Source organism: Octopus sinensis, linkage group LG26 (assembly GCF_006345805.1).
Source record: "Octopus sinensis linkage group LG26, ASM634580v1, whole genome shotgun sequence".
In the NCBI taxonomy this organism is placed as follows: Eukaryota; Metazoa; Mollusca; class Cephalopoda; order Octopoda; family Octopodidae; genus Octopus; species Octopus sinensis.
Window position 1 is genome coordinate 8,819,202 of NC_043022.1, and position 12,500 is coordinate 8,831,701.

General features: G+C 34.6%; 1 protein-coding gene across 5 annotated transcripts in view; it reads left to right on the forward strand.

Annotated features, from left to right (window-relative positions):
- LOC115224851 (transcription factor mef2A-like) overlaps window positions 1–12,500 on the forward strand; it is a 784,816-nt gene that overhangs the window by 473,353 nt on the left and 298,963 nt on the right. For all 5 annotated transcript variants that reach the window (XM_029795797.2, XM_029795798.2, XM_029795799.2 and 2 more), the window contains one exon: window positions 6,670–6,777. In XM_029795797.2, coding sequence (XP_029651657.1) covers window positions 6,670–6,777 — 108 coding nt within the window. The remainder of the gene's footprint in view (window positions 1–6,669; window positions 6,778–12,500) is intronic.

Genomic DNA, 12,500 nt, shown 5'->3' on the forward strand with positions numbered 1-12,500 from the left:
ATGTATTTTACATCTTTTTACCAAATTTTATCTTCTCTGGTCAGGTGGATAGGCATCACTGGCCCTCTTTCAACTCCTATGATCTCTCTTGATGGCTCCTTGCACCAACCCTAGGACCCCACTTTAGCTGGTGGGTTAGATCAAGTGAGGAGATAGTGTTAAGGCAAAAGATTCTGGGTAAGGCTTCTCAATGAGTCCCTAGCCAGAGCGGAGGAACCTGTTTAGGTCAAAGGACTAGTTTTAGAGACCAAGGCATGTCTCAAGTAGAGGCATATGGTTGTGACTAAATCTTGGAGAGGAATGGGCACTACCAAGCTAACTTGCCCCAGATACCTCCATGTTGATAACAACCAGACCAGAATCCATACTGGATTGGTCTTCAGCCATGTTAATATCAAAGAGTGGACAGGCCTCAATTTCACTGACACACAGAGGGCAGCAGAAGACTGAAAGAAGTTGTGAAATCTAGTTGCAACATCATCAACGAATACCCCAATGACCACACACTCAAGGGATAGGGAAGAAGAAAGGATGCTCTCTGCATCAGATATAAAAAGAAAGGATTTTGTTCTGTGCACCAGGAGCTTACCCAATATGTCCACAGTAGAGTCTGATGATTAGTTTTCCCTCTTTGGTACATTGTTGTATTATATATTTGTATTGTAAAAGCCCATGGCTTAGTGGTTAGGACAGCGTTTCTCAACTGCACATATATATATACTGTATATATACCTATGCATCAGAGTTAATGCTGTAACCTGGAGATAAATATGAAACAGCTGCAACTACTGTGGAAATATTAAAAACAGTTTTGCCTCTCATAACTGGATTTTTGCTCTTATAATGTACCTATTAAAACAAAGACTGGAATATGTGTTACCATTTTAATTCTATTACTTGTGTTTCATTACTTTATGGGAAATACGTTTTATGGATATTGATAATAATATAAATATAATAAATTCATAATATAGATAAATAGATAGATACACACACATGCATGCACACACACACACGTAGAAACATGTAGAAAACCCACCAACTGTAAATCTTCAGATGTAGATGCAAAATAATATAGTTGAAGACTTGGAAAAATTCTTTATATATAGTTATTAAGATTTACCTGGAGTACAGTGAAATAGCAGGAGAAAAGGATAAAGAAGAAAGAAATAAATAGAGAAAGAAATAGAAAGGGAGTAAAAAAGAAAGAGAGAAAATTTTAAGGTGAGAGGTATACAAGATAAAAGGAGCAAATTATCAACTTTTGCTATAACATTCATTTTTTTGTTAAAATTGCATAAAAATTATTTAATATATATTCATAAATTATTTAATTTATATTCGTAAATTATTTAATATATATTCAGAAATTTATGAGGGCACAGCTTGGATTATATTCCCTTTTATATACATATATTTATATTTTAATATTTCACTGAAGCACAGCAAAGGACGAAGACAGGTGTATGAACAAGAAACAAGTGTATTAGTTTGACACTGGGAGAAAAATGAAAACATGTACATGTATACATTTTATGCTATAAGGAATGATTGATAAATGGAAGTCCAAGAGATGGTCATGGTTGGGATGTCTATGATCGTAGTGTCTACTTAGTCTGTTGTAGTCAGCTAAAATAACAACAGTATCACTATCTACTTCATAGTTTCGAGGAAAGTATTCCATAATGTTTTTGAATTTAGAACTCATCAAGCTTGACTTTATTTTTCACCCCCACCTCATGTGAGGGTGAGGGTGTAGATCGATAGAATACGTCATCATCAATAATATATTATGATTGATTCAATCAATTATATCCTACAGCTACAAAAATTGGCCTTGTGCCTAGACTGGTAAAAAAAAAAATCTGAATCTGTTTCATAAAGACATCAACTGAATATAATATAGATTCCTGAAGAAATGACTGGTCAGCTGTCTAGATTGCTGTTCCTATGGTCACTTGTTCAAATAATCATGATAGCTACAGGCATGATTGTGGTCAAGAAGCTTGCATTACAAGCATGGGGTTTCAGTTTCAGTCCCACTGAGTGGCATCTTGGGTGTCTTCTACTATAGCCCCAGGTTGACTTATATTTTGCAGGTGGATTTAGAAGACGGAAACTTTGTAGAAGCTCATTTGATATGTGTGTGTGTGTGTGTGTGTGTGTGTGTGTGTGTGTGTGTGCGTGCACCCCACTGCTTGATAATTGGTATTGGTTTATGTATGTCCCCATAACTTAACACTTCGTTAAAAGAGACTCACAGAATAAGTGTCAGATGCAAATATAAGTCCTGGGGTCAATTTGTTTGACTAAAACCTTTCAAGGCAGTACCTAAGTATGGCTGCAATAAAATGAGTTAAAGAAGTAAATGATAAAAGATAGGCACAGACATGGCTGTTGAGTTAAAATTTTCACTTCTCAGCAATGTCTTTTTTATTAGAGTTTTCAGTCCCACTGTGTGGTAACCTTGCACATGTATCTTCTACTATACACCCTAACTAACCCAATACCTTGTGAGTAATAATTGATGGATGGAAACTGAAACTGCACAGATACCCATTTTATACTTTTGCAGTCTTGCCTTCTTGATTTCTCTCCCATTTCACATTATGCATTCCCTGTTTACATAAAAGAATGCTTTCTCCACTTAAGATAGGGGAATAGATTAAAATGCAAGAAGTTTTTTTTTTTAATTTAAAAGAGGTAAATTATATCAGTTTTTACCTATTTTAGTCAAACAAATCGACCATAGTTCTTATATTTACATCTGACGCATATTCTACCAGTATCTTTTAATGAAGTAAGTTATGGAGACTTACATAAACTGACACCAGTTATCAAGCAGTGGAGTGGACAAACACTGGTGTTTCATAACAGGCACCCATTTCAGTGGCACGTAAAAAACACCTACTACACTCTTGGAATGGTTGGCATTAGGAAGGGCATCCAGCTGTAAAAACCATGCCAGATCAGACCGAAACCTGGTGCAGCTCCCCAGCTTACCCGTTTTCAGTCAAACCATCCAGCCCTTGCCACAATGGAAAACAGATTTAGATGATGATGAAAATACATTTATAAACACACACATTAGGTAACCATATATCTTCCCTACAGCAAAACACTTGTTCCTGTCCCTCTATAATACTCTAAATTCTTAACATGTGGCACAAAACCACCTTCCTCAACACTACTCACCCTCATATTTGAGTGGTCTTGTGTTGTGGTTACCTGGTAACCTCACTGGTGCTAATAACACATAAAAAGCACCCAGCGCATTCTGTAAAGTGGTTGGCATTAGGAAGGGCATCCAGCTGTAAAAACCATGCCAGATCAGACCGAAACCTGGTGCAGCTCCCCAGCTTACCCGTTTTCAGTCAAACCATCCAGCCCTTGCCACAATGGAAAACAGATTTAGATGATGATGAAAATACATTTATAAACACACACATTAGGTAACCATATATCTTCCCTACAGCAAAACACTTGTTCCTGTCCCTCTATAATACTCTAAATTCTTAACATGTGGCACAAAACCACCTTCCTCAACACTACTCACCCTCATATTTGAGTGGTCTTGTGTTGTGGGTTACCTGGTAACCTCACTGGTGCTAATAACACATAAAAAGCACCCAGCGCATTCTGTAAAGTGGTTGGCATTAGGAAGGGCATTCAGCTGTAGAAACTAGGCTAAAGCTGACATTGGAGTTTGGTGCAGTTCTCTGGCTTGCCAGCTCCTGTCAAGCCATCCTACCCATGCCAGCATGGGAAGCAGATGTTATGTGATTATGATGATGGGGAGGAGGAGGAGGATGTTTGGCATTGCTATTATAACTAATTCAATTGTGCTTCCTGTCAGAACACAACTCACGGTCCCACCTGAAGAGCATATTTCATCCCTCCAATGAAAGTACCTTTAAATGTTCATTTGTATTCATGCCTCACATCAATAATCTTTGAGATAGTTCTTGTTGAACCAATAAGCAGGTTTTTCTGCATTGTACCCAATCCCACATAGAATTCTAGCTTTCCAAGGTTTCTTCTCAAATAGGTAAAAACTGATATAATTTACCTCTTTTAAATTAAAAAAAAACAACTTTTTTCTTCTTGCATTTTAATCTATTCCCCTATCTTAAGGGGAGAAAGCATTCTTTTATGTAAACATGGAACGCATAATGTGAAATGGGAGAGAAATCAAGAAGGCAAGACTGCAAAAGAGATCATCATAAAGAGATCATTTATGTTAGAAAATTTGTTTTTGTATTTGGTCTGCAAGATTTTTGATGTGAGCTCATATGCTGAAATATCTTGGGAGGGTCGTTATGTCAATTATAAACACACTCATTGGTTCTATTTCATTTGTTTTATTATTAGTCAACTAGATAACCATTTAACTAATAGATTGTTTGATTAATCTTTCAGTCATTCAGTCAATTAGGTCTGTCAAAGTCTTTCTGCTGTCATTTGCATGCATGTGTGTCTGTGTATGTACCACTAATATATTGCTGTCAGTGCAATTCTGATTTCCTGTACAAAGTTAGCTTGGTTCTTAGTTCAGAAGAATATTCTTATTATTTATAGTTCTGATACCAATTTGGTTGAAGCTGTCTCTAGTTCTATGATACAATAACCATCCAACTTAAAGTGTTTTATATAAATCTAGCCTTCCCCAATAACTTTATGCAAGAATTGTTTATGTAATTTATGTTCTATACTTCAGCTTAATATTTTTTTTTAGCTTTTATTTCTTTCAATCCTAGAACTGTGGCCATGCTGGGGCACAGCCTTAAAGGGTTTTAGTCAAACAAATCAATCATAGAACTTGTGTTTTATGTTTTTTCTTTTCATATCTGGTATTTTTTCTATTGGTCTTTTTTGCAAAGCCACTAAGGACATAAATAAATCAGCACTAGTTGTCAAGCAGTGCATGGGGTTAAAATACAGACACACAGACACACACTAATAGACATATATGATGGGCTTCCACACAGATTCCATCAATCAAATTCACTCACATAGGCATCAGTTAGCCTGAAGCTGTAGTAGAAGATACTTGCCTAAGGTGCTGTGCAATGGGACTGAACCCAAAACCATGTGGTTGTAAATCAAGCTTCTTAACCACACACCGATGTTTGCACTCATTTCTCCTAATGGAAAAATTATTTCATAAATGTCTCAAAAGTTATATTCAGAAACTAATTGCAAAACATAGGCAATGTATCGTAAAAGAAATATGGTCTCTGAAATATAGTTAATCCAGCTATGAACATTTTCATAATGCTCCCCTACCACACCTTGTGTTTTTTTTTCCAATCAATTGCTTGATCAAATCAGCCATTTCTTTCTCACAGCTAGGTGAAGACTTTCTTTTACTTTTCTATAACTTTCAGTTTCGGATATTGACTCACCAATTTTCGTCAAGTTTATCCAACTCAGTCTTCCATCTTGTTTCTTGTCATCTTTTGTTTCTTTTGCTGTTTTTTTTTAAATGCAGTCTGTCAGTTTTTCCCTTCACCTACTGTCACAGTATCTCTGGACATCCATCTATCCATCTTCTCCATCCTCTGTTCATGAGATGTTTGTCAAGATAACGTCCTTAACCCTTTTGTTACTGTATTTATTTTGAGATGTTCTGTTTTTCTTTCAATTACTTTAAATATAACAAAGAATTTATCAAAATAACTTAGTTATCATTCAGCTAGTGTTAGAAACATAATTTGTGACGAAGGTTTGGTGGAAGATTTTAATTCAAAATTTATGAAAACAAGACATTTGTACTCAGAGCCAGAGCCAGTTTCAGCCGGGTTGGTAACGAAAGGGTTAAGCACCTCCTCCACAGGGTCCTTTCAGAAGCAACTGTCATTAGCCTTTTCTGCTGGGTTCCCAAGAATAACCAACTGAAACTATGGATATCATCCAACTATCTCCATACTCCTATCAGTTGGATCAGCTTAAATCATGTAACAACAGTATGATTTGATCACATCTTAGAGCACTCAATGTAACTATCTACAAAAGCAGAAAAACCTATTACATTCACTCTTCATTTATTCTTTATGTATCAACATTTTTGTTACCCTACTGTGGCTTAGTCACTGACACAGTTTTTAGTTTACCTCTAGGTTGCCTGCCAGTTGGCTTGACTTGAAGGATTTTTCTTGCAATTCTTTCCTGCAACATTCTAATCACATGTCCATAGTACCAGAACTGTGACTTCTCAATGCAGAGAAGTAGTGGAGACTTTCTGATCTCTGGAGACTTTCTGATCTCTGAGCTAGGAACCCTGTCTCAGCTATTTCTATTCATGATCATACTGTTTCAGTCATTACCAAACCCTAATCCAATTTCAGTGATTTTATAACTTTGATGATGTCATTTAGTTATATTTGTTTCCCATTTAAGGCGGCGAGCTGGCAGAATCATTAGCACACCGGGCGAAATGCGTAACCGTATTTCGTCTCCCATTATGTTCTGAGTTCAAATTCCGCCGAGGTCAACTTTGCCTTTCATCCTTTCAGGGTTGATAAATTAAGTACCAGTTACACCCTGGAGTCGATGTAATCGACTTAATCCCCTCTATGTTTGTCCCCTCTATGTTAAGCCCGTTGTGGTCAATAAAGAAATATATATTTGTTTTCCATTATTTAATTTTAATGTTGTTGATATTTACAGGCATCTCCATACAGTCCAGAACCAACAATGAACAGTCATCAAATGAACTCTCCAACACTGAATGCAATTAATATGCATCCAGCCACAACCCAGGGTAACCAGGTAGCTGTAAGTGATCCATTTTTATGTCTTAATAATAATTATTGTATTTGGTAGCATAAAAAATACATGACCATATTAGATGCACCCCAATTTCAGCAGTGCATATTCAAGGAAAAAATGTTTTAGTGCATTAAAGCATGCTTCAAGTTTATTTTAATTTGTACTTTGAAATGTGTAGAGGACCGATCCAAGCGACTGCACCATTTCCCCAAATTTGTAGCCTTATCTGATACCAGAAATCAGATGATTCTTACTGTCAGTCGGGTTCACTGTCCATAATGGTCAGTTTACATTAGTTTACTAATTACAACTCTCTTGTGACAACATTTTTAATTAAATACATTATCAATGTGTTTCAGTTATTTTTGAAAATGGCTAAGAATTTTTTGGGGATTTAATAAAACCTTCTTTGATCAAATCCAGAATCATATTGTTAACAACACCCTCTTCTTTCTACAAGGATGACATATTTAGCTTTTCATCGTAATGTATTTTAAAAAAATCTTTTCTATAAGTATTTCCCTAGTCATTGCTCTGATGGACTTCCTGGTTTAATACCTTCTGTGATGACCTTTGAACATGTCACCTGCTTCTCTTTTCAGGTGCATCATTTCTCTGTTCAGCTTCATGTTAGTCTTGAGTCCTTTTATTCTAATTGTTTTGTTCTTTGAACTGCTGATCTCTGGAACTTGCCACCATCATCTTGTTTTCCTCAGGTCAATGATATTCAGTCCTTTAATCTTTCTATCAATTAACATCTTTTGAAATCATAGGCCCCTTGTTCTCCTTCTTTATAATCCCTTACGCTACAACAGCCTCCAAGCTTTCTTAGAACAAAATCGTATAAAAAAAATAACCGATTGTATAATTAATCTGATGTTTAGAATATAATTTGAACAAAAGTTCTTTACATGAAATTATGATAAATGACTTAAGAACAAGAAGTCATCTCTCTTTCAGGCTGGTTGCTTTCTTTTACTAATTTACAAAACGGTTAATTCCTTGGCTAATTCTTACATTCATTATCATGTCTGGTAAGTTCAGCATCATCAATTCACCACAGGGAAAGTTCACCATCAATTCACTGTTTTTTTCAATAAAGTAGTTTTTAACTATTAATGGTGGGATACTATGGATTTATATATGTTTGGTAAACAATGAACTTTCCTCAGTGAACTTTCTTCACAGTGAATTGATAGTAGTGAACTTAGCTGTAATCATCCTTTATATACTCATATCTATTCTCTGTTCTATGTAAATGCTTTGAGTTAAAGAAGTAAATGGTAAAAGATAGGCACAGACATGGCTGTTGAGTTAAAATGTTCACTTCTCAGCAATGTTTTTTTATTAGAGTTTTCAGTCCCACTGTGTGGTAGCCTTTCACATGTATCTTCTACTATACACCCTAACTAACCCAATACCTTGTGAGTAATAATTGATGGATGGAAACTGTGAAACTGCACAGTTAGCCTGAAGCTGTAGTAGAAGATACTTGCCTAAAGTGCTGTGCAGTGGGACTGTGATAGTCTGGTGATAGTTTTGTAAAACAATGTATAGAACAGTGTAGGAGTGGTTGTCAGCCATTTTGATAAACTGGAAATCAAACAAAAATTTCCACTGTACTTCACATGGAAATTTTTCCTTTACTTGTTTCAATCATTTGACTGCAGCCGCACTGGACAGCACATTGAAGGAATTAAGTCAAGTTTTAAGATGTTTCCATATTATTAGCTGAATTAGTATAAGCATATTTAAACCTTTAGCATTCAGATCACTCTATCAAATGTAATACTTGTATATACACACTGTTTTAAATTAATCATGCATTATTTCATAGCATTGATATTTCAATGATATTAGCTTTAATTTTAGAATAGAATTGTAGGATAGGTGTGAGAAACCAGATCCAGCTGGTTTGAACATAAAACAAGTCTTCTCTGTGTGAAAAGTCTGGCTGCATACACGTTAGCATATGTCAGGTGCATACAATTGACAACACAGTCAATTAAGGTTTATTCAGTGAGTTCTATTCAACACATGTTTACATGTGGAATTAGCAGAATCATTATTAACTTTAGATGGCTCGCAGGCGAGGTGAACAAATTAGTGAGAGAGATAGACTGGCAATACTTCTACGCTACAAGAAAATTAGACGTGGTCTTGGGAAGAGCTATCTGAGCGGAAAATTCGTGGATGTATTCAACATCAAACTCGTGTTCGGCATCAAATAGTAAACTGTCGTGGTGGTAACAGATTCGTGTAATAAATTTTGCATTTATTTTTGTTCCATAATATATATTTTTTCGGATGCAGCCAGACTTTTCACACAAAGAATATTTGGACAGATGTGGCTGGTTTGAATGCTAAAGGGTTAATAAAGAAAGCATCAGAAACTAACTTAAAATAATTAGTAATGCCAAGAGGAAAATATAATTCAAAATCTGAAAATATATACATTTTTAATTCTTAATAATCAACAAAATTTACTGTGTGACACAAGGTCCTAGTGTTTTGTGTGTTGATATGTGTCAAACTGATTTTAAATCAAGGTTGATTACATTTATATACTGGTCATAATGGTAATTTTCTGGATCATTCTAAAACAAATTATGGAAACATTTACAAGGTCATGTGGGTAATGTATATTGTATAAATGGTTTTCTTATTAAGCGGACAGATAAGTAAAATAAGTAAAATTAGAATAAAGGGGAATATATATATATATATATGCATATATACAGATATACATAAATAAATTTGCTGATAGATATGTATGCATGCATATATAAATATATTTTCTTATATCCATTATGGAGATATATATATATATATACAAGATAAGAAAATGGAGAAATACATCTAAATCAAATATCAATTACCATGTTATCCCATAGAGGGTTGCATTTACTACCCCTATCTCCATTTGTATATATATATATATATATATATATATAATATATATATATATATATATATATATATATATATATATATTATATATTTATATTTATATATATATATATATATATATATATACATGATGGATATATATATATATGTGTGTGTGTGTGTGTGTATAAGATAATAAGATATCGCTTATTTCACTGTCATCTCATATTTTTATTTATATAGAATATATATATATATATATATATATATATATATATAGAAAATGAGATGACAGTGAAATAAGTGATTATCTTTTGAAGTTCATAAGGTAATCATTTATTCCTATGTCATTGCATTTATTACTGCTCTGCATTAATCTACACCAGGTTATTAGTCTTGCAATGCCTGTGTGTGTTCCAAAGTATATTATGGACTGCATATTTATAAAATAAACATTTCTGAATGGCTCAAGAGCTGATTATACACTCAGTGGGATTCAATTAATTGCATACATTACCTGAATATCATTCTGCCAGTACATCTCTACCAAAGTTAGTATTCATTTATCATTGTAGTGTATGCATTTTATTCTGACCTAACCAGGTGCCTTAACTTTAAGTACTTCATTCAACTGATTCTTGATATATATATATATATATAATATATATATATATATATATATATATATATATATAAAATATGAATTAGAGATAAAACCACTATTAGGCAACTCAAACAGTGATAGACATAAACCAATACATAAATAACAAATAATATAAATATAATTAATATAATATATAATATATATATAAAATATAAAATATTCTGTAAGTTTGGAGCTATACTCCCTAATATTATTATTATTATTATTATTATTATTATTATAATATATATATATATAATATATATATATATATATATATATATATATATATATAGTAAGAAAATGAAGAGAATTGCAATTATCCCCATGTGGTGAGTTGTAATGCAAAAAAGTATATGTATAATAAAAGAAGGAAAATGAAATAGCTTACATAGTTTTAATATGAAATATGAAATGACAATAATTTCAATGTCATAACTAGTGAAAGGGAAACCAGTAGACAACCACAATACTTTTTCATTTAAAATATATTAGAACTATGTAAACTGTGCGTTTTCCTGTTATTATATATATATATATATATATATTTAAATACACATGAGGATGACCTTCCACTCATGACAGAGGAAAACTATTGCTGAACTTTCACTCGGCCTTTCACTCTGGGAGAGAAACCCTTTGTTGCCAGCAGAGGCAGGAGCTCTCTAATCTTATTCTGACAGCTATGTTCTCGGAGCATCCACCTCCACTACTAACTTAATTACCTAGGTAATGGATGCTATCTACTACCCCCATGACAGCTGATGGAGTCTATTTTCTGAACATTTTCAGTGTTTATTGTACCTGCACATGTACCACACAGAAAAGCTATTTTCCCTGTTAACCTTTATCTGATATTACTGCACCTTTTATGTGTCCAAAGCTTACACCAGGTGGACCTTACAGAGTTATCACCTACACCTTTTCTACAGATCGAGCAGCGCCATCTACCTGAAAGGACTTGTGATTTGTCTGCTTTCCTACTTACTAAGACTTTGGTTTTTGCTAGTTTAACCCTGAGGCTCTTCAATTCTAGACCTTGCTTCCATACCTGGAACTTCTTCTCCAGTTCTGGTAGTGATTCAGCTGTAAGAACAAGGTCATTAGTGTAGAGGAGTTCCCACGGGCAGCCTGTCTTAAATTCCTCTGTTATTGCCTGAAGGACTATGATGAACATGTGGAAGCTTTGGTGAACCCCTACTTGTACCCTGAATTCTTTGCTGTGCTCATTGCCAATCGTCACCTTACTGGTAGTGTCTTTGTACATAGCTTGTACAGCTCTCACCAGCCACTTGTTTCCAGCCACTTTTAGGTTTGTTAATTATTAATCAATTATTATCATTACTCTCTCTTGTTTACTCGTTTCAGTCATTTGACTGCAGCCATGCTGAAGCACCGTCTTTAGTCGAGAAAATCGACCCCAGGTCTTATTCTTTGTAAGCCTTGCATTTATTCTATCGGTCTCTTTTTGCTGAAACACTAAGTTACAGAGACGTAAGCACACCAGCATCGGTTGTCAAGCGATGTTGGGGTGACAAACACAGACAGACAAACACACACGCGCACACACACACACACACACACACACACACACACATATATATATATACATATATAGGATGGGCTTCTTTTCAGTTTCCGTCTACCAAATCCACTCACAAGGCTTTGGTTGGCCCGAGGCTATAGTAGAAGACACTTGCCCATGGTGACATGCAGTGGGACTGACCCCTGAACCATGTGGTTGGTAAGCAAGCTACTTACCACACAGCCACTCCTGTCATTGATTCAATTATTTTAAAAGTATGGGAAATAACTCTAGACATATTTCAGTTTTATCATGACCTCATCAGCAAAGCATAAACTTAACTGTACATACCAAAGTAATAATAGAATTGCCCAGTAAATATTAAAAAATAGTACAATGGTTAGTATAAATTAGTTTAAAGCAGAAAAGATAAGGATTTGTTGGAAGATGAAAGATTTTCTTGATACAGAGCATTTTGTTTATTTTGGCTGGGGTGGAGAATAGGAAAAATGCCTTTATCAAGTAACATCGGTTTTTCCATGCTGGCATGGCTCAGACGATTTGACTGGATGCAGCAACACGCAGAACTCTGTCATGCTGCAAAGTCAGCTTTTGGTAAGGTTTTTACAGCTGAATGCCCTTCCTTATGCCAACCACTTCTTTACAGAGTGC